Source organism: Eretmochelys imbricata, chromosome 6 (genome assembly GCF_965152235.1).
Source record: "Eretmochelys imbricata isolate rEreImb1 chromosome 6, rEreImb1.hap1, whole genome shotgun sequence".
Classification (NCBI taxonomy): domain Eukaryota; kingdom Metazoa; phylum Chordata; order Testudines; family Cheloniidae; genus Eretmochelys; species Eretmochelys imbricata.
In genome coordinates, this window is record NC_135577.1 from 46,766,556 (window position 1) to 46,794,047 (window position 27,492).

The 27,492-nt window shown below is 41.0% G+C and overlaps 1 protein-coding gene across 5 annotated transcripts in view; it reads right to left on the reverse strand.

Annotated features, from left to right (window-relative positions):
* Window positions 1–10,310: 10,310 nt before the first annotated feature.
* Window positions 10,311–27,492, reverse strand: part of ANO5 (anoctamin 5) — a 92,344-nt gene continuing 75,162 nt past the window's right edge. For all 5 annotated transcript variants that reach the window (XM_077818497.1, XM_077818494.1, XM_077818493.1 and 2 more), the window contains 7 exons: window positions 26,977–27,146; window positions 23,267–23,364; window positions 22,807–22,937; window positions 20,852–21,057; window positions 17,883–18,064; window positions 15,349–15,454; window positions 10,311–14,468 (listed from right to left, as the gene is read on the reverse strand). In XM_077818497.1, the coding sequence (XP_077674623.1) occupies window positions 14,244–14,468; window positions 15,349–15,454; window positions 17,883–18,064; window positions 20,852–21,057; window positions 22,807–22,937; window positions 23,267–23,364; window positions 26,977–27,146 (1,118 nt within the window). In that variant the 3' untranslated portion in view covers window positions 10,311–14,243. The remainder of the gene's footprint in view (window positions 14,469–15,348; window positions 15,455–17,882; window positions 18,065–20,851; window positions 21,058–22,806; window positions 22,938–23,266; window positions 23,365–26,976; window positions 27,147–27,492) is intronic.

Here is a 27,492-nt window from a genome sequence, read left to right on the forward strand (position 1 = left end):
GTTTATGTTCATATATATACTCCATAGATTTTCCACATTTAAGAACAGAGCTATACAGATGTCTATTCCTTTCCTGACCCAGGCTGTTCAGTTAGTGCACAGTACTCTTAAGCAACAGCTGTGACTGTGTGACTACAAAATGACAAATCAACGTCAATTAGTAATCTCGGAGAAAAAGGTGTTATTTCCTGGTTAACTGTTGCAGCACTGCTTTGTCCAACAGCTAAAGAAAGCTTAATTCACATTTTAGACTATCATTTCTCATTAAGAAAGAAGACTCAGTTATTGGGGCAGAGGACTGTTCTTAGGCATCTTTCAAAGTAGAGCTCTCCTTGCCAAATTTCATACCCCACTGATCTCCTAGCTGGTTTCTCAAAATACAGCTTGAACCATTGCAATGCAATTCATAAAGCATTTCATGTATGGGCATAATTGAGAGTAGGTAATTAACCATTTTAAAACAGAAGAAAAACCTAAGTTTCAGTGTCACCATTTAAAGACACCAAGACTGTGCTTAAAAACAGAGGGCTAGATGTTCAATTGTTGAAAATTTGTGTTGCTCCTTTGACTTCCAACCCTTCCAGGATGTCAGGTCCAAAAAAGCTCCTCTCTTTATGGATGCAGCTTCTCTTTAATTTTGAAAAGGCAATTTCCAAGTGCATCTTCTCAGTGTGTTGCTGAGCTCCATTTTGAGACAGATTTGAAATCATAGAATAATAGAATATCAGGGTTGGAAGGGACCTCAGGAGGTCATCTAGTCCAACCCCCTGCTCAAAGCCGGACCAACCCCAACTAAATCATCCCAGCCAAGACTTTATGAAGCCTCACTTTAAAAACCTCCAAAGGAAGGAGATTCTACCACCTTCCTAGGTAACCCATTCCAGGGCTTCACCACCCTCCTAGTGAAAATTTTTTTCCTAATATCCAACCTAAACCTTCCCCACTGACCATTGCTCCTTGTTCTGTCATCTGCTACCACTGAGAACAGTCTAGAGCCATCCTCTTTGGAACCCCCTTTCAGGTAGTTGACAGCAGCTATCAAATCCCCCCCTCACTCTTCTCTTCTGCAGATTAAACAATCCCAGTTCCCTCAGCCTCTCCTTATAAGTCATGTGTTCTAGTCCCTTAATCATTTTTGTTGCCCTCCGCTGGACACTTTCTAGTTTTTCCACATCCTTCTTGTAGTGTGGGGCCCAAAACTGGACATAGTACTCCAGATGAGGCCTCACCAATGTCGAATAGAGGGGAACGATCACGTCCCACGATCTGCTGGCAATGCCCCTACTTATACAGCCCAAAATGCCATTAGACTTCTTGGCAACAAGGGCACACTGTTGACCCATATCCAGCTTCTTGTCCACCGTAATCCCTTGGTCCTTTTCTGCAGAACTGCTGCCTAGCCATTCGGTCCCTCGTCTGTCGCGGTGCATGGGATTCTTCCGTCCTAAGTGCAGGACTCTGCACTTGTCTTTGTTGAACCTCATCAGATTTCTTTTGGCCCAATCCTCTAATTTGTCTAGGTCTCTCTGTATCCTATCCCTACCCTCCAGCGTATCTACCACTCCTCCCTTTAGTGTCATCTGCAGACTTGCTGAGGGGGCAGTCCACACCATCCTCCAGAATCAGATCATTAATGAAGATATTGAACAAAACCGGCCCCAGGATTGACCCCTGGGGCACTCCGCATGATACCGGCTGCCAACTAGACATGGAGCCATTGAACTATCCATTGAGCCTGACGATCTAGCCAGCTTTCTATCCACCTTATAGTCCATTCATCCAGCCTATACTTTAACTTGCTGGCAAGAATACTATGAGAGACCGTATCAAAAGCTTTGCTAAAGTCAAGGAATAACAGGTCCACTGCTTTCCCCTCATCCACAGAGCCAGTTATCTCGTCATAGAAGGCAATTAGATTAGTCAGGCATGACTTGCCCTTGGTGAATCCATGCTGACTGTTCCTGAGTACTTTCTGTGCAGATTCTGATGAGGTAGCATGCTACCTTCCAGACTGTAGCTGTAGCAGCTGCTTTCCCACATACCTACTGATGGGACCCTTACATTTCTAGAATTGAATTACAATTAATTTATGTATAATATGAACGTGGCTGATATTTAATATAGGTTCATTACATTTTGTCCGTCGTCCTGTCAGACATCCGAATATACCCTAATACATGGAGAACACCCTTCCCATTTTTGCATAGGAAAAATGAGGAACGTAAAGGAAGCATGTTGACTAGTCACACACAGGTGCATTGGCCAAAACTAGCTCGAGCACTATTTCTCCTCTTGTACCCTGTGTAAAAACAGAAGAAGTATATTCTGAGTGCAGCCCTTGGTATTGGGTATTTGGTAAATAAAAGTGTTGATATTTTCCCCCATTGAAAATTTGCCATTTACATTAATGGGGGCAGTATGGGACTGTTGTCACAATTCAGGGCACCTCCACCTGTATTTCCCCCTTGTGGTCTGCCAAGGGCACCCACTGTAGGCTCCTGACTCCTCAGCCGCCATCTTCGGCATGCACCCACCTCTCTCCCTCCTGACCAGAGTTTTACCAGGCTACACAGTTCCTGGCCTGCTCTGTGATATCCCTATGGCAGACTGACGATATCCCGTAATAGCCTGAACAAAGCTTTTAGAATTTAGTTAAATTTTAGTGTATAAAGTTAAACCTTACTGAATTAGGGTTAATACCTTTAGGGTACACGGCATTAAAAATGCAGTTGTGTGTGTGTGTGTGTGTGTCATTGTACCATCTCTAGTGGAGATTGGGGGATGCTTATGTACTTCCTCCATTATCAATCCTTGAAAGCCACCCCCATGCGCATATACTAGTTCAGACTGGATACTCTAGGGACCAGCAGACAAAGAAAGAATTTTTGGAGAAAGAGCCTGGTTTTAAACAGGCTCGTGGCCTTCTTTCTGTTCCAGCAAACGGCCAGGACTCCCCATCCAAGGAGGACCCCCCTCCTTGAGGTAGGGTTGGAAACACTGGGACCTACCAAGGTCTCATAAGAGTGAGTGCTTCTACTGAGCTGAACTTGTGCAATAGTGCAATGAACTTGTAACCCCAGGGAATCCCCCTTGAGTGGGGGTTTGAAGAACTGCTCCAGCCAGAATCTGTGTTACAGCTGCAATTAAGTCCAGTGTGTTTATTGACATGGGTGTTGGTGCTTTTATTGTTTATATTTTTTCTGGAGTGCTTTTTATCTTAAGAATAAAGTAGGCTTCCATAGGAAGTGCTTTTTGTGTGGTACCTTATAACTGTAGCAATTAGACCTGTTAACCATCTCTGAAGAGAAAGTAAGCAGGTGTCCTTCGGCACCAAATATGAGCCCCAGGAGGATACAGGATGGGTTAAAGAGGATTACAAGGGAGAATAGGAATGGAAAGAACTTGCAGCCAGAGGGAACAGGGGATAGACTGGAGAATAGCACCATCACTAGGAAAAGACAGGTCTATGTGATTGGGGACTCTTTACTGAGAAGAATAGATAGGCCTGTAACTAGAGCTGATCCAGAGAATAGGAGGGTGTGCTGTCTTCCAGGTGCTAAGATACGGGATGTGGACCTGAGGATGAAAAGGATTCTAAAGGGAGCGGGAAAGAATCCCCTAATTATCCTTCATGTGGGAACAAATGATACGGCTAGATTCTCGCTGTAAAGTATTAAGGGAGACTATGCTAGGCTGGGGAAGATGCTTAAGGAAATTGAGGCTCAGGTGATCTTTAGTGGGATTCTGCCTGTTCCTAGAGAAGGGCAACAAAGGTGTGACAAGATTATGACTATCAACAAATGGCTTAGGAAGTGGTGCTATAAAGAGGGCTTTGGGATGTATGGCCACTGAGAGGCATTCATGGATAAAGGACAGTTCTCTCGGGATGGACTTCATCTGAGTAGGGAAGAAAATAGACTTCTAGGATGGAGGCTGGCACAACTGATTAAGAGAGCTTTAAACTAGAAATTTGGGGGAGATGGTTGGGAGATGTCCAGGTAATCTCCATGCCGGATTTTAGCATTGAGAGGAAAGAAAACAAAGTAAGAAAGGATACAGCCGTGGGTAGGAGGAAGGGCAGTGTAGATATCAGTCTAATAGATTATACTGGCTGTAGAATGACCGTGCCTAATAGGGTACAGAATATGAGTGAGGCCAAACAGCAAAAATTAAGATGTTTGTACACTAACGCGAGGAGCCTAGGTAACAAAATGGAGGAATTAGAGCTACTGGTGCAGGAAGTGAAACCAGATATTATAGGGATAACAGAAACATGGTGGAATAGTAGTCATGACTGGGCTACAGGTATTGAAGGGTATGTGCTGTTTATGAAAGACCAAAATAAAGGTAAAGGTGGTGGAGTAACACTGTATATCAATGATGAGGTAGAATGTAAAGAAATAAGAAGCAATGAAATGGATATGACTGAGTCCGTCTGGGCAAAAATTACATTGGGGAAGAAAACTATTAGAGCCTCCCCTGGGATAGTGCTTGGGGTGTGCTATAGACCGCCGGGATCTAATTTGGATATGGATAGAGCCCTTTTTAATGTTTTTAATAAAGTAAATACTAATGGAAACTGTGTGATCATGGGAGACTTTAACTTCCCAGATATAGACTGGAGGACGAGTGCTAGTAATAATAATAGGGCTCAGATTTTCCTAGATGCGGTAGCTGATGGATTCCTTCATCAAGTAGTTGATGAACCAACTAGAGGGGATGCCATTTTAGATTTGGTTTTGGTGAGTAATGAGGACCTCATAGAAGACATGGTCGTAGGGCATAATCTTGGCTCAAGTGATCATGAGCTAATTCAGTTCAAACTGAATGGAAGGATTAATAAAAATAAATCTGCAGCTAGGGTTTTTGACTTCAAAAGGGCTGACTTTCAAAAATTAAGGAAATTAGTTAGGGAAGTGGATTGGACTGAAGAATTTATGGATCTAAAGGTAGAGGAGGCCTGGGATTATTTTAAATCAAAGCTGCAGAATCTATGGGAAGCCTGCATCCCAAGTAAGGGGAAAAAATTCATAGGCAGGAGTTGTAGACCAAGCTGGATGAGCAAGCATCTCAGAGAGGTGGTTAAGAAAAAGCAGAAAGCATACAGGAGTGGAAGAAGGGAGGGATCAGCAAGGAAAGCTACCTTATTGAGGTCAGAACATGTAGGGATAAAGTGAGACAGGCTAAAAGTCAAGTAGAGTTGGACCTTGCAAAGGGAATTAAAACCAATAGTAAAAGGTTCTATAGTCATATAAATAAGAAGAAAACAAAGAAAGAAGAAGTGGGACCACTAAACACTGGGGATGGAGTGGAGGTCAAGGATAATCTAGGCATGGCCCAATATCTAAACAAATACTTTGCCTCAGTCTTTAATAAGACTAAAGAGGATCTTAGGGATAATGGTAGCATGACAAATGGGAATGAGGATATGGAGGTAGACATTACCATATTTGAGGTAGAAGCGAAACTCAAACAGCTTAATGGGACTAAATCGGGGGGCCCAGATAATCTTCATCCAAGAATATTAAAGGAATTGGCACAGGAAATTGCAAGCCCATTAGCAAGAATTTTTAATGAATCTGTAAACTCAGGGGTTGTACCGTATGATTGGAGAATTGCTAACATAGTTCCTATTTTTAAGAAAGGGAAAAAAAGTGATCCGGGTAATTATAGGCCTGTTAGTTTGACATCTGTAGTATGCAAGGTCTTGGAAAAAATTTTGAAGGAGAAGGTAGTTAAGGACATTGAAGTCAATGGTAAATGGGACAAAATACAACATGGTTTTACAAAAGGTAGATTGTGCCAAACCAACCTGATCTCCTTTTTTGAGAAAGTAACAGATTTTTTAGACAAAGGAAACGCAGTGAATCTAATTTACCTAGATTTTAGTAAGGCATTTGATACAGTGCCACATGGGGAATTATTAGTTAAATTGGATAAGATGGGGATCAATAGGAAAATTGAAAGGTGGATAAGGAATTGGTTAAAGGGAAGACTACAACAGGTCCTACTGAAAGGTGAACTGTCAGGCTGGAGGGAGGTTACCAGTGGAGTTCCTCAAGGATCAGTTTTGGGACGAATCTTATTTAATCTTTTTATTACTGACCTTGGCACAAAAAGTGGGAGTGTGCTAATAAAGTTTGCGGATGATACAAAGCTGGGCGGTATTGTCAATTTAGAGAAGGATAGGGATACCCTACAGGAGGATCTGGATGACCTTGTAAACTGGAGTAATAGTAATAGGATGAAATTTAATAGTGAGAAGTGTAAGGTCATGCATTTAGGGATTAATAACAAGAATTTTAGTTATAAGTTAGGGACGCATCAATTAGAAGTAACGGAGGAGGAAAAGGACCTTGGAGTATTGGTTGATCATAGGATGACTATGAGCCACCAATGTGATATGGCTGTGAAAAAAGCTAATGCGGTCTTGGGATGCATCAGGAGAGGTATTTCCAGTAGGGATTAGGAGGTTTTAGTACCGTTATACAAGGCACTGGTGAGACCTCACCTGGAATACTGTGTGCAGTTCTGGTCTCCCATGTTTAAGAAGGATGAATTCAAACTGGAACAGGTACAGAGAAGGGCTACTAGGATGATCCGAGGAATGGAAAACTTGTCTTATGAAAGGAGACTCAGGGAGCTTGGCTTGTTTAGCCTAACTAAAAGAAGGTTGAGGGGAGATATGATTGCTCTCTATAAATGTATCAGAGGGATAAATACCGGAGAGGGAGAGGAATTATTTAAGCTCAGTACCAATGTGGACACAAGAACAAATGGATATAAACTGGCCACTAGGAAATTTAGACTAGAAATTAGACGAAGGTTTTTAACCATCAGAGGAGTGAAGTTTTGGAATAGCCTTCCAAGGGAAGCAGTGGGGGCAAAAGATCTATCTGGCTTTAAGATTAAACTCGATAAGTTTATGGAGGAGATGGTATGATGGGATAACATGGTTTTGGTAATTAAATATTCATGGTAAATAGGCCCAATGGCCTGTGATGGGCTATTAGATGGGGTGGGATCTGAGTTACCCAGGAAAGAATTTTCTGTAGTATCTGGCTGGTGAATCTTGCCCATATGCTCAGGGTTTAGCTGATCACCGTATTTGGGGTCGGGAAGGAATTTTCCTCCAGGGCAGATTGGAAGAGGCCCTGGAGGTTTTTCACCTTCCTCTGTAGCATGGGGCATGGGTCACTTGCTGGAGGATTCTCTGCTCCTTGAAGTCTTTAAACTACGATTTGAGGACTTCAATAGCACAGATATAGGTGTGAGGGTTTTTTTTTGTAGGAGTGGTGGGTGAAATTCTGTGGCCTGTGTTGTGCAGGAGGTCAGACTAGATGACCATAATGGTCCCTTCTGACCTAAATATCTATGAAGCTAAACCTGTCTGTGCAGGGAACTGTGCAGCTGGACTACTTAGGAGAAATACAAGTGCAGTTGCTCTGGACTGTGACAATCCCCAGCAAGCCAGACTGCCTAAACAGGTCAGTGCCTGTGCTTTGCTTTCTCTCCAGAGACTATGAACCACTGTAATTGCTACCAGTTATAAGTTACCACACAGCCCCATATAATCAAGCACATTTATTCTTAAGGTGAGAGCATTACAGAGAAAAGATATTAAAACAACAAAAGAACCTACGTGAATATTAATATACATACCAGAGATCATCCCACACCCAATTTCAACAAGGGCTCTGGTAAGTGTCAGTCCTTCAAATGCCCTCAAGGGGTTTTTCTGTGATTAAAAGTTCATAACAGCCTTAGGTCAAAACACACACACCCATGAATAGTTCAGTCTTCCTTTTGTGGAAGAAAACGAACTCCACTCTCAGGTTGGAAGCAACAAAATCAGAGACAGCTTTATTCAAGCAATTGCAAGGGAAGAATACACCTGACAGAGAGCATCTCTGCCTCAGTTTCTTCAAAGTACAAGCAATATCACACAAGCATTTATACATTTTAGTAGTGTGCATTAATGAAAAACATCTGCAATTTGTTTTTTATGTCCTATTTAAACCAGCATTTTCTCACTTTCACTTCTCAAAACATCGTTATCTCAAGGCTAGGTCACACTGGCTCTGTGCTGCTCTGTCTCTGACACTTAAATGGCTGCACTTAAACCCTCTCTTTCTTTCCCTGCTTCCACACTTTATACACCTTGGGCCTTTGATCTTGGCTTCAGGTAACAGGTGATCAGCAGACAACGGTTCCCTTCACAGGATGTAGCTTCAAAAGGCTGGGGTTTTTGCATAACTTGGGGATAGAGGGAGGAATTTCTATTCACCTCCTCCTAGGTATTTCCCAGGAAATCCACTTCACACATATTGTCCCAAAAGACCATTCTTGTCTGGCACATTGTTCAGTATAGTCCTTTGATCATCCCAGCTCACAATAATACATAACCTTTGCATTTAATACAATGGACTCCAAAGATGCTTAATCTTAATTCAATAATGTTTTTCAGGGACATTGCCATACCTGTTACAACAGTAGACTAGGGTCCTCTGCGAGGTCCCATGATTTGTTTGTATGACTGAACAATGTGTCTCACAAGTCTTTATGAATTTTTCCCATTACAATGTACCCCTCTTTGGGTCCAGTCCTAGACCCACTCAAGTCAATGAGTGTTTTTTTCATTGAATTAAATGTAGCCAGGATTTGACCCTTTGTGTCTATACTGCTGGCCTTCAAGGCCAGACTATTGTTTCTTGAGAGTGTCAAATGAGCTTTAATAATTCTTCTTCTGGGAGCTTCTGAAAGATACCCTATCATAAAACATAATGATCATGTATCAAGGCATAGCTACATCATCCCCCTACACTTTATCTGCTTCTACCTTGCTCACCTTTTCTTAGTTTTTCTGTTTATTTTTCTCTTTCTCTGCTGCTACTTTCCTCCCCGTCACTTTCCTACTACTGTTCTTACTTTACCTTTCGATACCCAGTTAAGGAACCAAACATAAGGTTACAGAGTCAATAGCATGGTAGCTAATCACATTGTCTATTTTATCTCTTGCACAGCATTCTTTCCCAAGCTAGTGTCATTTTATGTTTGCATTAAAATATTGTCACTGCACCTGTACTTATTCATTTCTTAGAGTTAAACCCCTTTGAAGTCTGGATGGAATTCAACCCAAGTGCTTTTTGTGACTCATCTTCAGTTTTCCCCAGAGAGGATCTGATAACGTCTGATGTCCTGTTGCCTTTTGTTTAATAATAGTGGCAGCATCTGCTGAATGTTGAAAATAAAGTGAATTCTCTGGCAAATGGTGGACCAGACTTCAGATTCACCAGTGGGAGTGCCAAACATAGTGTCTACGATGGATGCTTGTTGTCACAAATGAGTTTGAAAGAAGAGAATAAAATATGTTCATGTTTACAAATCCATTGAGTAAAGCATACTGTAAAAATTCTTCATAAGGAACTTTTTACCTTTTTTAGCACTTCTTGCCTATGCTCATGCTGTAAGTTAGTTAACGGTATATACTTTCTCACGCACTTAAGGGGTAATTACAGTTGCTATTGGTCAATCCTGGTGCCTCTTGCAGAAGCAATGGGAGATGTACAACTGTAACTGAGACCACAAGTTGATCCAATATCTTAACAAAAATACTTCTAAAAACGTGAATTCCAAATGTGTGGTCCACTGGTTCTACTAGTGGTATCTAGTGCAGGACAGACTCTGGGAGCTGAAAGCATGTGAGGAAATCGCCATCTGAGTTATTGGGTTCAGGAAGAGAAAAGAGACTGCTTCAAATAGTGCAGGAAAAGGTAGCCTGTCTGAGATGACAACCTGTTTGTGTACAGTCCTGTTTGCACCAGGAGCAAAATTATTGGAATGTGGAGGACGTGGTGAGCTTTTTCATGTCGTCATGGTTCTCGGAATTAGCAAATAAATTATTCAGGGATATACTCCTCTCAGATATGATGTACACGTGCCTATCGGTCAAGGGGAAGTGCATACAATACAAGAAAAAATTGGCCCTTACAATTGGTTTCTTGTGAATCACGATGAAGCTACATAAATCATTCTATCTTGTGATTTTGTATTAGTTCTTTCAAACAAGATATAGGTCCACTATACTCTTTCTCTATTATAGCATTTAGTATTTAAAAGGAATTAATCAGTGGTATGTATTTTTGTTGAATCTAAATACACTGTCATGTGAAATCGATGATCAAAGATTAATCATCTATAATACAAATATCACCTTTTTTGAGGCACTGTGAACACACTCAGCCCTTTAACTCCAGACACATGCCGAATTTAACAAAACAAGCAATATTTAAAAAAAAATGACAGTAGAGTTAAAAAATAAACATTGCTTTATTCACCAACACATTTTAAATCTCAGTATTGTACACATAGGTTAGTTTAATGCAATGTTTAAAAAATTATCCCAGGATTAGTGAATCCTATACATCAGTACGATACTTAACAGTCAAAAATACCAGTCCATTTACATGACAATATCACTTGGAAGCAAAAGAGGCAAACAGCTCAGTAAGAAAATCTATCCTTCCCTGCCACTTTCTCCTGCAGTCTGAAACTGGCAACATTATTAAACAATTTACATAAAAAAGATAAACCACAGTAATAAAATTTTCTAGAAAAACAGTATAGTGTTTTGTGGTTGCATGCTTATTTCATGGTCATTTGCTTATATCATAGCATGTTAAATCTTTCTATAGCACAAATATAACCAATATATTGGGGAAAAAAATTCCCTGATCGGGTTACTCTTTATACTTAAAAGCCAATAATCTTCCTCATTTACTAATTCTATTGAAGTAATCCACGGTTGCCTAAAAGTTACAGTAGCTACATCACCAAACTCGTTTCATTGCGGTTAAAGGATACTTTTAGAGACATGTATACAGTCATAGTATATATTTTGTACGTTCAGTATTAATTTTCAACATCAAGTGTATTCAAATATACAAAAACCCAGCACACAATATTTAATACTTTCAGATTCCCAGTATGGCTTTTATTTCTACCACTTTGCAACACCTTTCAGGAAAAAAAATATAATCTGTGAAAGGTTATAACCCTAGTTATGCTAATAAAAGTTTGTTGAAATAGTGCTTAGCCACTAACAAAGAAAAGGTAAATAGTTAAATTCTGAGACAGCTTAGACCGATCTCTTCTTATGTAAATTTCGCTGTTAATTTCATGACAATTTACTGTCTTTTAAATAGTTTTTTGTGCACGCCAAAAAGTGATGCTTTAAAGTGTAAAATATGTGTATGTTTAAAGCTGATCCCAGAGTTTTTCACTTTTTAATATATACTACAGTATGTGAAGAAAACAACCCAATGTTCCTAGAGTATAAGATTACATAGTAACTTCTCTCAGCAAATGAACTAGAAGTAAGAAATGGGGCCACGTGTTAAATCAACTTTGTTGTTTTACTACCTGGTGCTTCTGCACATCACTGCTGCATCCTTATCTTTAAGTTATTTGTTTCTCTCCTTCTTGCTTTTTAAGACGCATTGCCCATTGCCAACACAATTACACTGCTAGAAACTTTTCACGAGTGGCAAACTAAGACTTTCTTTTTAAACTACAAAGACTTGGAGTAATTGACATTCTCTAAAATCTGCATGAATACAACATCTGATACTGAGTTTACTGGTTTTTAACTTGAAAGCAGACCTTTTGCGCATCTTGTTCAGAGGTTACATTGTCATGTTGTATCTTTTCACTTTACTACTTTACACATGCTTTGCCAGTTGCTAACAGTAACAAAATTATAAAAATAATTTAAACATGAAAATAATACAAATAATGCAAGTTCTCCATTTAATTTACAGTATTTGTAAAATATCTGTAAAAAGCAGCAAAGTGCTTGTATCGTTTACTATGGTTTGGTAGAGTATACAGAATTACAGTGATTGTAATGAATCTTTGGCTTATTGCACTTCATAATATAACATACGTTCTTAAGCAGCAGACTTATCTTAACTGTACATGCACTTCTACAATGAATCAGAATTTTTAAAGTTACATGAATGTTACAGAGCAATCTCAGCTCATCACATATACTAATCACCAATGTTACAGATTTAATGAAGTAGCTCTGGGGACTCTCAAGTCAAGAAAGATTCTGGGAAGCCTAGCTGAGAAAGCCCAGTGAGTATTCAGTCACCAAATTTGGTCAGTTGCCACTCTGCTCTTAAAGCACACCTTGCAGAATTTACAATGGAAAGAGATGTACATCTGCTTAAGCTTCCTGGCTGGTAGGAGAATCATGTGATGTTCATTAGAGGTAAACATTTTACCATTAGAAATTCTACCAGTAATGTTAGTTCTGCCCAAGACACAAATTTAAAACTCTAAAACTTTAAATATCAGCTAATTAGCCAAATATTTATTATATTCTTTTTCTGATTTACAAGTTTGCTTTGCTAAAACCAAAAGTGGAACCGAAAACTTGTGGATTTAGTAAACAACGAGTTCTTTAGCTGAAAGGCAAAATAGATGATGGGGGTTTTGGTCTGGTACATATAACTATAACTTTCAAAGTGCAGATATACTAAAATTCCAAATATGACTATCTAGCATACTTCATTTTGGGAGAATACAGCAAGTCCATTGCTTCTTCAGCTCACAGTCCACTTCACAGTGCTTTCCACTCTTTTGCATAGCACTGACAAACTGAAGTTTGCATATGCAGCCATTGCTAAGCCAACACTATGCACTGCCATATGGAGGTTCAAAGTTTCATGATGCAGGCTCACTTTTAAGATATGCTATATCATTTAATTATACAGCTAGCATTTTCATATCTTGTGTCAAATGCATATAAACAAGGCACTAAGCATTGTAAGGTTGATATGTCTTTAAAATACAGTAAAATCAGTAAAATATTTGTAATTAAAATTATATAGCAAGGGCACTGCTCATAAACAGCTTGTAGCTAACTTGCAAAATAGCTGACAATGAATACACGTCATACCTTTGCAGAACAGCCCCATGGCAAAATAAAAAAGGTTTCTTTTTGGCAAGATTAAAAACAAAAAAGTTCAAGGGTTCCTACTGTAAGGACAATGGCTACATAAATGTACATTGCTTGGCATTTTTAAAATACTAAGACTACTTAACTTTATCGCTTTAAAATCACATTCACGTACAAACACAATGACATATATAGATCAATCTGTATTACAGTCCAGCTTCCCCACACTGGGGTCTGTTCAAAATTCACAGCCCTGTGGTTAATTCCTGAAGAATTTCTGACTAGACAGTTCAAACCATTTTATCTCTTAGTTGTCATTCTCAGAGATAACATGTGCACAATCAGAAATCATATGACAGGACAGGCCCCTACTAACTTAGTATAGTTTTTCAAATGATGTCTTTTAGAGTTAAGAAATAAAACAGCTAAGTTTCCTTAAATGATGCAGTCTAAACTAAACTATCAAACCCTGGCAAAAGTACTGTAACTAGCAGATTATTCCACAAACTTTCAATGTTTAAACTTTATTGTGAGGAAACTCTTTAGCAGATGAGGATTGTTAGGAGTAAAAAATTGAAAATAAATTAAACTATTCTTCTTCTTCACTAGCCTCTCAATTCTGTGCCTTAAAAAATCCGAAGTAGATTTAAGTCAATATATCTTTAACACACACGTTCCTCAAAAAATGCATAAAAGTTGCAAGCCTGTGAACAAATATTATATATGATATGCAGTGGATACAAAAAAAAGATCATTCTGCCTCCAACGTTAGCTAATTAAGTTGTGATGTTATAGACACTCACTCTCAGTCTTTTCCATAGCAGGAGCTGTCCAGTATATACCCTGCCATCTAGCTAGGAGCTAGTTGGCACCTTCCCTCCTTCTCCCATTCAGAAGTATGGGAAGCTCAGAGTAGTCATGACCCTCATACACCTGATCACAACCTTTTGAGGAGAATCACAACCCCTACGCTGGGAACCAGTGTCATAGGATTTCCAAATAATATTTTGATTTTTAGACCCATGAGATTTATCCATTGTCCAGTCCAAAGGGTAGCTACAAAACAGTTACAAAACAGGGAAATTGAGAAATAGCATTTACCAAGCCTACAATACTCAATGACAGGTGTCTTTTAGAAAAACAAATGTTTAAAATCTTTGGACTGAAAGCAAAGGGTTAAAACTATCATATGGCTTTCAACAAATTGCATACTGAGCGGATCACAGATAAATAAGGATCAGAGTTTCAGAGACTAAAATCTACCAGATAGCTCCTCCAGCTACATTGCCTGGGATAACTCTACTTTTCCTTCTGTGGCAATTACTTCCTTTTCCATATTTTCATATGTCTTGCATTCACACAGTTTCCGCTTCAGCTTATTGAGTTCATATTCATGCAGGATTTTTTGTGTTAAGAACTTTTCACGTTTTATTCTGGCTTTTACCTCTGCTGGAACGTCTGGAATCATCCAGGCCACAAAGAATTTGACAATGAACACAATATGCTGCCAAAAAAAAAAAAGAGGCAAGGGAAAGTGATGATGATGTATTATAGAATAAAGGAATAATTAGATCTCCAGCTAAAAAAGCACTACATAAGAGCTAGGTATTATTATTAACTTTTTTTTCTCTTTTCTCTTAAAACTGAGCATACTGTAATATGACTGTCCTGGAACGATACACATCATGTTACAAAAACATGCTGCTATTTTTGGATTTTATGTACAAATAAAAAGATTATAAAACACCCTTACACTTAAACACCAACTTTGATCCCAAAGTGCTTCATAACAGGTTCAGGAGGAAGAGTGATACCTTCTGAATCACCAGCACCATTCTGCTGCATCTAGGTGATTCCTTGTAGATATCCCATCCACATATTGACCCAGCTCAACTTGTGAGAACCGACAGGATCGCAGTGGGACATGCCATGGATACAGCTCATCAGCAATCCCCTACTCCTTTGGCAGCCTGCAAAAGGCTGGCTTTCTACTCAAAATGATTGACTTGAGCAATTTTAGCTGCTGCTCATCATCTTAAAATCCTTTTAGAAGGCAGTACTGCAGTCCTCTCACAAGCAGCACTCCCAACTAAACCAATGGGAGTTATACATATGGGAGGCCTAGTAGTTTAGTTATTTTCTTATTTGCATAAAAGGATTTAACTCTGCTCTTTTCTTTGGACCAAATCTCTTGATTTCAAAGGGAGTCTTGACTGAGTGAAAATTAAGAGTTTGGTCTTTATTTTGTACAGCTGATATTTTCTTTGTGTTGCTTATGCAAGTGAATACAGGATATTAGCAGCAGTTGTTTGACTTTCATAAAAAATAGTAACTATATACAGAATGTATGATGTATTGATTTCAGAAGACTGATTGGCACATACCTCCATTATAATGATAAAAGCCAATTTTGCAGCAAGAATGTGCCAAAACTGCATAGTGTGTAAATATTTCTTCTCATGGCCTGGTGGATATCGGTAGTCTCTGTACCTGTTAGATATAAATAAATGTAAAGGTGAAATGTCATATTTAATATGAGACAGACTACAAGCTCAGTGACATTTACATGCAATACAGCTGTCATTTAAGGAACCATTTGATCTTGTTCTAAATGTTCTATTCTCTTTGGCAGGAACAGATTAGCCCTTATAACTTGTTTCTATTGCCAGTTTGCTCAGGCACCCTTATTCACAACAACATAGGATGGCTGAGGATGTGTGAGAAGTGAAATTTATATGTGGATTACTACTGTATTCAGGTGGTGACCAAATAATGGACATTGCTGAATAGCACAATGGAAGCTGATTGAATGGTATCAGAATGGACAGATTTATTGGACAAATCAAGGGCTCAATGGGTGAGCAGGCATGTGTGTGTTCAGCATTAATATCTATGGTAGGATAAAGACAGACTACTGGAGTTTTACTCTGAGTCATGATCTATCTGAAGTGGATTTGTTTTGTATCCAATCATATGTTTCCCTTTTGTTATGGATGTCTCTGAAGTTCCTTCTCCAATCCACAATTCCCTCACTATGGACAAATTCACGCTTTTTCACCAATACACTGAAACCTTATGGACATAAATTCCTCTGCCATTGGTAAAATACGTCTATGCTAATGTACACCAGCTAAGAATATGTTCCAATATGTTTATGCAGATATTGACGCTTCTGTATAAAATGTCAAATACCTTGGCAAAGCCAGGCAGAAGAAGACAACATTAGAGTCATTTTGAAAATGCAGGGCTCCATCATGATAGTGTGAAGCACAACACTGCTCTTGAGAAACTTGTGGTATGCCAGGGCCTTATTTTTTGGGTATTTTTTCACTATGGCTGCGTAAACCCAACACCCATTTTCCATAGCAGGAACTGTGCACGGAACTTCTTGCATATTGTAATAATGAATAATTGGTCCAAAGCCCATGCAAACTGAGGCAGGATCCTTCAGTCTCAAACTCTATGGTTAGAGAAGAACTCTATAATCAACTGCTGACCTAAACCATCAAAGAGCTAGCCACAAAGTGACCCCAACCTCCACACCACGTACACAGGTCGCCCAGGTTCTTTCATGAATTGCACAAAATTAAGCAAGAAGTCAAAAAGGCTAGAGGTCTGGGTATGCAAAAGCTGCACAGCAAAAGTCAGAGAACAGCTCCAGGCCACCTACAAACATATGTACAGATACAAAAGAAGCTTCAAGAAGCTTCTCACAGAGAATTGCAATAGCCAAGTCATATGCAGAAGAATCTTTCGGTGCAGTGAACTGGCTAACTGTCTATACACACAAGCCCTGTCCATTGCAAAGAAATCTCATCTTACTTCAAAGACAAAATCAACACAATTAGACTGGGCCATCCTGAGACAAAAGTAACGACACCGGAACATCATCACACGTGACAGAATGTGGTCTCAACACCCAGAGAAAAGCTCTGAAGAATGTCTGGTTTCTTTACCCGTGAAACTGAACGCTTCCCTTCACAACTGGTGAAATCCAGCAAAAAAAAACCCTGGCTTCCATTCTAAACCTGATTCTAGGAGGTTTACTTGTATCCAATCAGGCAACAGAACCACACCATATGCACTGTGTATTCAATCAAAACTCACTTGCTGAGCTTGGATTTTGAATACTTGCATCAAACTGCTTGTGACCAATACATAGACCAGAGGTGGCCAAACTTACTGGCCCTCCAAACCGCATACGATAATCTTCATTAGTTTGAGAGCTGGGACCTGCCTGCCGGGGGGCTGGGGCTTCAGCCCTACTCCTGCTGAACCCCAAGCCCCGGCAAGTGCGCAGAGGCCCACCTCTCTGCTGGGCAGAAGTCCCTACCCCACACCCCGCAGCAAGGCAGAGGTCCTGAGCTCCCCCCACGACCAGTCTGGTAGGTAGAGAATGGGGGAGAGTGAGAGGAGCGCTGTGAGCTTCACTTTAACAGTAAAAGAGCCGCATGTGGTTTGCAAGCCACAGTTTGATCACCCCTTATATACACCAAAATCAGTTTTAGAAACTGAGCCAAATTCAGAGGTGATAATGAGTGGTGAGTATCTGGGTTCCCTAGATTCAGTTTGATACCTTCAGACCTATTTCCAGCAATTACCAAAGTGGGCTGGCTTTAAATCATACATTCTTAGTCTCTCCTGTTGGTTGCTTTCTGTGTTACGTCCTTTTTCATGCCTTTGCATTTGTTAGTTACACCAACTTGGACTCCCTTTGACTCAAATGAAAAAAAAAAAGTGATTTTTGGTGGTTAGTGGGATTATCTAAATCATTTTCTAAAGGAAGCTAGATTCTACACTAGTTCTGACATTGAAGAATTAGGCCTATCTATTTTCTAATTAATTTAAGTCTCAACTATCTACTTGGAAAACTGCACGTAAAACATAGAGACAATTTTTTTTTAAAATCACCACAAACCTGCATGTGAGAAAGTTCTCTGAATTATTTTTAGGCTCCTTTCCCTCTAGAAAATCTGAGACTTGGAACACGGATAGACTGTTGTTAATATATCCAGACATGGGCGAACCTTCATTTGTAAAATAGGCATAGTAGTAAACTAAACGAGGGATCATATCAGATGTGAAGGCTACAATAAAGGCCTGAAAAAAGAAACAGAACTTGAGATCATGCTGCATAAGTAACTTAGTGTCTCGCTTAATATTTTCCTTTGAAATGAAATATCTGATTCTGTTTGACAGTCCCATGTGAAGCTGGAACACTAGATGCAGCACTTTATTGGTCTTCAGTTTATAAAAAGTATCTTTCGCCACTGCTGCTCTCTGGACATCCAGAAGCAGCTGAGGATCTAACTGAACCCATAGATTGTGAATCTTATTAATCATTCAATGGAAGGAATGAAATTATCTTGAGCATCTCCTGTGGTTTCCCTTCGCCAATTGGTACTGCCAATGACATATCTGAACTGAGCTTCAGTAAACTAACTCCCATGCATGCCTCAATCTGGCCAGACACTAGGAAAGTCAAGTGAACAAACCACCTGGTTCCAGTTAAATGGAAATGGAGAGCTGCATGTCATCAAAAGGAAGAAAGGACAGCAGCAGAATACGGACCCTGGACTTCAGAAAAGCAGACTTTGACTCCCTCAGGGAACTGATGGGCAGGATCCCCTGGGGGGCTAATATAAGGGGGAAAGAAGTCCAGGAGAGCTGACTGTATTTTAAAGAAGCCTTATTGAGGGTGCAGGAACAAACCATCCTTTGATGTGAAGAAGGAATAGCAAATATGGCAGGCAACCAGCTTGGCTTAACAGAGAAATCTTCGGTGAGCTTAAACACAAAAAGGAAGCTTACAAGAAGTGGAAACTTGGACAGATGACTAGGGAGAAGTATAAGAATATTGCTCGAGCATGCAGGGGTGTAATCAGGAAGGCCAAAGCACAACTGGAGTTGCAGTTAGCAAGGGATGTGAAGGGTAACAAGAAGGGTTTCTGCAGGTATGTTAGCAACAAGGAGGTCGTCATGGAAAGCGCGGGACCCACACTGAAGGGGGAGCAACCTAGTGACAGATGATGTGGAAAAAACTGAAGTACTCAATGCTTTTTTTGCCTCGGTCTTCACAGACATGGTCAGCTCCCAGACTGCTGCACTGAGCAGCGTGGTATGGGGAGGAGGTGACCAGCCTTCAGTGGTGAAAGAACATGTTAAAGACTATTTAGAAAAGCTGGACGAGCACAACTCAATGGGGCCATATGGAAGGTAACTGAGAGTGCTGACTGATGTGATTGCAGAGCCATTGGCCATTATCTTTGAAATCTCATGGCAATCGGGGGAAGTTCCGGACGACTGGAAAAAGGCTAATGTAGTGCCCATCTTTAAAAAAGGGAAGAAGGAGAATCCGGGGAACTACAGACTTGTCAGCCTCACCTCAGTCCCTGGAAAAATCATGGAGCAGATCCTCAAGGAATCCGTTTTGAAACACTTGGAGGAGAGGAAGGTGATCAGAAACAATCAACATGGATTCACCAGGGCAGTAATGCCTGACCAACCTGATTGCGTTCAATGATGAGATAACTGGCTCTGTGGATGAGCGGAAAGCAGTGGACGTGTTATTCCTTGACTTTAGCAAAGCTTTTGATACAGTCTCCCACAGTATTCTCGCCAGCAATTAAAGACGTACGGATTGGATGAATGGACTATAAGGTGGATAGAAAACTGGCTAGATAGTCAGGCTCAATGGGTAATGATCAATGGCTCAATGTCTAGCTGGCAGCCGGTATCAAGTGGAGTGCCCCAAGGGTCGGTCCTTGGGCCGGTTTTGTTCAACATCTTCATTAATGATCTGGATGATGGGATGAATTGCACCCTCAGCAAGTTTGCAGATGATACTAATTTGGGGGGAGAGGTAGATATGATGGAGGCTAGGGATAGTGTCTAGAGTGACTTAGACAAATTGGAGGATTGGGCCAAAAGAAACCTGATGAGGTTCAACAAGGACAAGTGCAGAATCCTGCACTTAGGACGGAAGAACCCCATGCTTGGCTGCAGGCTGGGGACTGACTGGCTAAGCAGCAGTTCTGCAGAAAAGGACCTGGGGATTACAGTGGAGGAGAAGCTGGATATGAGTCAACAGTGTGCCCTTGTTGCCGAGAAGGCAAACGGCATATTGGGCTGCATTAGTAGGAGTGTTGCCAGCAGATTGAGGGAAGTGATTATTCCCCTCTATTCAGCACTGGTGAGGCCACATCTGGAGTATTACATCCAGTTTTGCCCCTCCACCCCCACTAAAGAAAGGATGTGGACAAATTGGAGAGAGTCCAGTGAAGGGAAATGAAAATGATTAGGGGACTGGTGCACATGACTTATGAGGAGAGGCTGAGGGAACTGGGATTGTTTAGTCTGCAGAAGAGTGAGGGGGGGATTTGATAGCAGCCTTCAACTACCTGAAGGGAGGTTCCAAAGAGGATGGAGCTAGGCTGTTTTCAGATGGTGGCAGATGACAGAACAAGCAGCAATGGTCTCAAGTTGCAGGGGGGGAGGTTTAGGTTGGATATTGAGAAACACTATTTCACTAGGAGGGTGGTGAAGCACTGGAATGGGTTACCTAGGGAGATGGTAAAATCTCCATCTTTAGAGGTTTTTAAGGCCTGGCCTGACAAAGCCCTGGCTGGGATGATTTAGCTGGGATGGGTCCTGCTTTGCGCAGGGGGTTGGACGAGATGACCTCCTGAGGTCCCTTCCAACCTTGAGATTCTATGATCACTGCACTGCACAGTTGCAGTAGCACTGCAACTCAAATGGCGGTGTTATACACATAATGAATTGGTTCTATACAGAATGAAAAACAGTAGAAGCTGATTATAAAACCTACAAATCCTGGAAATATAAAGAATTATAAGAAAATGGACTTAGCACAGTTAGTTTACTTACGTTAGTGACAACAGACAAGATGGCCATTCCATTTAGAATTTCTTGCCAAACTCCTATACTGTGGGCTTTGGCAGCAACAGGCCTCCTGAACTGAGTGGTAAGCTTCCAGGAATCTACTCGAATCTCCAAGATATTATTCATCAGCGCAAGAAGGGGAGCCAGTGGAAAAGAGGCCACAAACAGAGTAATAAATCCAAACTGAATGACTGTATGGGAGGAAGGGAAATGAACAACAGTTGTTTTGAACTCTAGGGAAATTATCTTTAAGTTCACAATTCATGCTATTGAAATTCCAGAGCATTCAAGATAACCTTACCAAGTGAAAAACAACTCTAGTGGAATGTATTCATATCACCAATTTTCTAAATTGCAACAATGTGCTAATAAAAGTATAGTATCCAAGTACTTTCAAGAAAGAAAAGCGTGTGTGTGTGTTATAACTGAAAGACTCGGCAGTTTGGAGAAGAGATTGAATACACAAAGCAGTAAAGTCTGACTGACCAGCCTTTGACTGATGCAAGGCTTTACATGCTGGCTCTCAAGCCCTCCAATTTATACAATTATTTTATAGACCAACCTCTTTTAGTTTTTAATTATTTTTAATTCATTCCCAAACAAGAAACAAATATTCTGAGCTTCTCCCCTTGTGACCCTATTGTTCATGGGTTTATTTATGTATATAGTTTGTATTTTTTTAGTTCATATTAAGATTTACCAGTGGCACTAAACACATACGTAATGAACTGTCAATAATCACTTTAGCTATCACCAAAATCAAACCTCCTCTGGTGTGGTATGTAGCAGCCTTTTCAGTTGTGCCAACACTACCCCACAATAGTTTAGGCACAGAAAGTGAAAAGGAATATTATATCTACTTAAAGCTCCAGGAGAATGTAAAATAACATAACATTTCACCAAGACATTGGCGTTAAATACTGTTCCAAAACTGCTATTAGAGATCTCATGACCACCTGTGGTCAGGACTTCAATTTTCCATCACAGCCAAAAAACATAATCCCCAACAACCAAGTGGTCACTGAATCATGCTGAGGGAATGGTTTAATTATGATTCAGCAGAAGGAAAGACATCTACTGCATCTTCAATACCGACAGCAGCTATTTTTTAATCTTGCGGGTCTCCCATCCAAGTAGTGACCAGGCCGGACCATGGTTGGCATGTGAGATTTGACAAGATCACAGGCCAAGGTGAAATGGCTACATGACACGAATGCGGCTAGATTGTTCCAAACAAGATTTACAGATTTATACGCACAGCTTAGGAGTAGCATTAAGAGGGACGCCACCAGGCAAACTTCAACAAATTTTGCCTTTTCTATTTGACAAACACTGTTTTTAATTTCAGTGTTTCTGGATTGTTCATGGGCTTAATTTCTGGTTTTTTAGTTAGCTGTTTGCAAACTGTTTCATCTGTCATGTCGGCATCATTTTAGAAATAGTGCCAGTTGGTTAGCTCATGCTCCCTCTGCTGGTCAGTTGGGTAGTATCAGAGCACAAATCAGTGCAGACCCAAAACACAGTGGATTCTCTGATCCACATTGTGGGTCTCATATCTGCAGTGCAGATCCTTACAGCATACTTGCCACTCATCCCATGGTCAGAGTTTCCACTGACATCAGTGGAAGTTATGCCTAGGAAGAATGGCAGAATATGCACTAGAGAGCTGCAGTGTGGATAACAGATCCACCATCCAACATGAGAGAGAAATAGTTCTTGGATATATAATACTATGAACAAGAACTTTGCTCAATGCATTATAATAATATAAAGGCAGCTTCATTTATTGGGCTGACCTATTTAACTCCGTCTATCAGTGAATTTTATGCTGTTTACAATACTTATCAGAGAACATGCCAACTTTTAACTGGAAAGCTCTGTTCTTATAACCTAATAACAAAGCTTCTTATCTTCATTTCAAAGTTGTGTTTTCAGCTCACCCATTTCTAGATATTCATAGAATAGCCCCAAGGCTCCAAAGCTCTGCAGATCATGATCCTGCTCCCAGCGACTATATAAATTCTCTGGATTACATCTGGCTTTCCTGCGTCCCCACCAATTCCAAATCCAGCTGTGTGGGGAGGGGAAATGGGAACAATAAGGGAGGGGGGAAGACAGAGTCATGATTAGAGAATATATTATGCACTATAAATTGATTCATAAGCACCTCTTTCCCCCAAAGGAAACCAACTCCTCACTCCCATACTGTACAGTCTTTACAAACATCTTCTACAGAAAAGAAGCCAAAAAGAACTCTAAAAATTTGATTTACTTTTCAGCACTTTTGCAGTTCATTTACCTACAGCATTTCTCTCAGTTTGGCCAGTGAAATGATGCTACTCATCACCCTTAATTTCAGCCATCTACAAACTCAGTGGCTCAATGTAAGGCATCACTTACGGTACAATGGCCTCTTGTATATTTCCCCAAATTTGCTTGCCGGCCATAACTATGGTGAGCTGTGTCGTCAATTCAATCAGGCAGCCTGCAGGATCACACTGACCAAAAAAAAAAAAAAGTTGTGGAGAAAGCAATAATGAAAGTTACTAAATTGGCCATCATCTTAATAAAATACAATGTATTGTAAGAAAGAGTTCTTAAAGTGCTCAGGGAAAGAAGTAATTTGCACTTCAGCTCCCAGCTGAAAATTCACCTTCGGGGAGACTGTTACAAAAGGCTAAACTGTGTTGTATTTTTATCCAAAAAGGAAATGTGCTAGGTTAAATATTTCAAAATTGAAATATACAGACCATTTGAAAGACAGAGTTACTCAACAGGGCTTAGACTGGCCTCTATGGGTACATCTACACTGCAGTTGGGCGTGTGCCTCACAGCTCAGGGAGACGGACTCACGCTAGCTCTCCTCAAGCTAGCACACTAAAAATAGCAGTGTGAATGTAGAGGCATGGACACTGGCTTGGGCTGGCCCCCTGAGACTGAACCCAGTGGGGCCTTAGATTGGGTAGCTAGCCTGAGGCACTGCCCATACAGCAATGTCCACTCTATTATTTTGAGTGTGCTAGCTGGAACAGACCTAGTCTACGCTCCCAGCTGAGTGCAGACATACCCTATATGGGTGCATGTGAATGGGGCATAAGCAGTCTTCCAACTTCCTCCAGTAACAGTTCCTGCCTTTCCCATTGAGTCCAGTGAGATGCCAACATGGCACCATTTACCTCGAAATACCAGAGGCCAAATCCCAACTATTGAACTACTGCATCTCCTATTCTCTTCATAGAGAGCTGGATGTATTTAGCACTTCTCAGGATTTGGCCCTCGCTGTTTGCAGTTTTTTAAAATTTCTGCTCCTTATCAGGTCCACCAAGAGAATTTACTAGCCCTGAAAACATCTAGAAGACTTCAGTCCCTAACTTTGCTAAGATAGCTGCCCTTTGTTTACCTTAAGCTATTTTCGTCCTTCTTGCCCTCCAGGCAACATTTAACACCCAATATTGCCTTCAGAGGTTTACACATGGCTTCACTGGGAGTCACGCATGAATATCCAAAGCCAGAACTTTTAGAAGTGTTTTGCATTCAGCAGAAGGCCAGTCTTCTTTGATGCTAACCTCAAAACGCTGGTGGAGATACCTTAATGTCAGTGAGCCCTTTCATTTACAATGGCTTTAATCTGCCCAGAGCACCGTCTTCACCCGCATACAGTGCTCACAGAGCCCGAGGCCCCACTAAACAGAACCAGTACATCACTGAGATAAGTAAGGTGCCCATCAATGATTTATAAAAAATAATCTTGTTCATGGGGAAAGGAAGCCCAAGGTCCTCATGCTGTTTAGGGACAGTAAATTCTCATGGTGGCATCATAAAGAGCAGACACTTTAAAGACTAATCTTCTTGGCAAATAGCAAGGGCCAAATCCTAAGACGTGCTAAATACATCCAGACCCAGAAAGGGATTTAGGTACCTAACTGCTGCTTTAGGCACATAAATCCAAAATCTAGATCCTCCAAATCCTCACTCAGCAGCCACCTAATCCTGTAGATATCTAAACCCCCTAGGTACCTAAATTTTCACCTGTAAAGTCCCAGAGGTGAACAAACTTCTTTGGGCATGTGCAATACTGTTCAAATCATGACTTTGCCAAGCTGTTCAGAGCCAAGCTCATGTCTAAAACTCTGGCAGAACCCTGAAACTACACATTTTCCCCCAACTATCTTACCTGCAGGGTCTGATCTGGTAGGCAGGCTTAGAGGTCGCCTTAGGCCATGCCTACCAGATCCAGCCCTGCACAAAATACAGCTGTGACAATACGACAATATCCTGCCATAACTTGAGCAAACCTTACAGATTTAATACCTTTTGGGTCCCTTATATTGAAAATGCAAACTGTGTATTATTGTACAGAACTTCTTTAGGAGGAAGGCAGGATTAATTAAACCTCTGGAAGGTATCAGGAACTTCAAAGGTCTTTTGGGGACTGTAAGTGTGAAGTGGATTTCCTAAGAAATACTTAGGGGTGAGGGGAATGCAAATGACCCACCTCAAATCCATCCTTTGGAAACTGCACTTTGCGCAGAGACTCCTTGGCTAATTACATAGTCATGATCTCTTCAAAGAGCCATGATGGGTAAATGAGAGACTCTTACTCTTGAGGGTTCTTGTTCATAGCAAAGGGTATGGTGAACTTGAAACCACAGGAAAACCCCAGGTTGAAGGACTGCTCCTGCCAGAGCCCAGGTTGTACTTGGGGTGATCTCTGGTAAGCTATTAGCATGTGTGTAGGTTTTATTGTCTTTAATATGTTTTCTCTATAGTGCTTTTACCTGAAGAATACGTGCTTGCTTAGAAAGAACTTTTTGGTAACTTACAACTGTGGCAATTACACTGCGTACCGTCTCTGAGAAGAGAACGAAAAAGAAATCTGCTTAGGCAGCCTGTCTTTCACTGGGAATAACACAGTGAAAGCAGGAAACTGTTCACCCTGGAAATACCTGGTGAGGAGGGAGAGAGATACACATCTCTCTCCAAGAAAGGCAATGGCTGCGAAGCTGAAAGACCAAGAATGGGTTCCCTGGCTGAACCACTGAAGTGAAGTACAGGTGCAGTTGCCCCAAACTGTGACAACAGCCTTGGAGGTGGTCATGATGCCAGAGTCACCACTTACTAACAGTCCAGTGACTAGAGAACTCACCTTGGTTATGAGAGACCTGGGTTCAAATCCACATTCTGCCTGATTCACAGCAGGGATTTGAACCCAGGTCTCCCATCTTCCAGGTGAGTGACTTGCCCAATGATCTATGGGTTATTCTGGGCGAGGGTTCTCTCAATCTCTCCTGCTGAAACTATTTCACATTGTGTAAAACACTTAAATAGTCATTGGGGTAGGGAATGGAGCCCAGGTCCTCTAGGAGAATACACTAATTGCTACTCTATAGAGTTATTCTCACTCTCTGTTCCAGTGGGTCAGGTGCTCTAATCACTGGGTATAAGATGGCTGGGCATAAGGGAGCTGCCACAATCACCATAATTTTTTGGCAAGAAAGAGCTGAGCTGGCTTAGGAGCCTAACTCCAGGACAGGGTTCACAGCTGTGAATCCCGAGTAGAGACAAGCATCTTCCTCCAGCACCTAACTCCCTTTGAGGAGCAGAGCTTAGGCCACATCCCTCTCCTCTGCATTTCCTATAGTATAGTTTAGGCATCTCCCCTCTCAGCTTGCTGGCTTCTCTGAATCTCATTCTTAACTACTTAACTCGACCCTTCCACTGTATAGGGAGCCTCGGCAGCTAATGTAGGGCTGTGGATTCTACTGGGTGGCAGGGTGCCTAAATGTAAAGTGTTGCAATGTTGACCCTAAGTTCCCTTTAAGGATCTAGCTCTAGATTCTCAGATATACCGGACCTCCACTTGGTGTCCCCAAAGAGGAGGGGTGGGGGCCCTAGGTAGCTTTCTATTATCTTTTTCTCTTTCTGATCCTGGGAACAGTCAAGGGCTGGTTCGGTCCCTGTGCCAGTTTAGAGCAGCAACAGAGCATTCATTCCAAGCACCTTCCTACATTTAGAAAACTTCTGGTATCAAGGGGATGGAGGCAGTGGTGAGGCTCTGGTCAACTGTATTTATTACATATACTCCTCCTAAAGTCCAGAGGAATGCATACCTCTTCGTTTCTCCAGCGACTAAACATATATGTATATTTGCCAGGGTATCCCACAAATTTCCCTTTGAAGAAAGCCACATAGAAGCAGGATGAGTAGTAGTTGACAAACTGGAACAGGAACATCTTCATAGTGAGTCTGTTCTCATACTCCAGGTGAGTTCTTGGGATCTCTGTGAAACCAAAATAAAACAGTTTTAGATTCCCGTTAGCCCATTTCAAACATGCAGATTCATAAATGTTTGTCACCCTCAGTACTCTAACACCCCAACATTACGGTCAGGAGCCAGCATTCCTATTGTCAGACAGTATGTCCTCTATGCACAGCACAGCTCTGAGCAGGGAGAGACATGGGACTCATTCTAGAAATGCTAATCAGATCAGATTTCCCCCTTTTCACATACCAGCTATGTCACCAGCTCCACCTTGGAATCTTTCATCACTTAATTCCTCAGAGCAGCATTTCCCAAACTGTTGGTTGTGCCCAACCTTTCTCACCCAAACCTTTCGTGGGGTGAG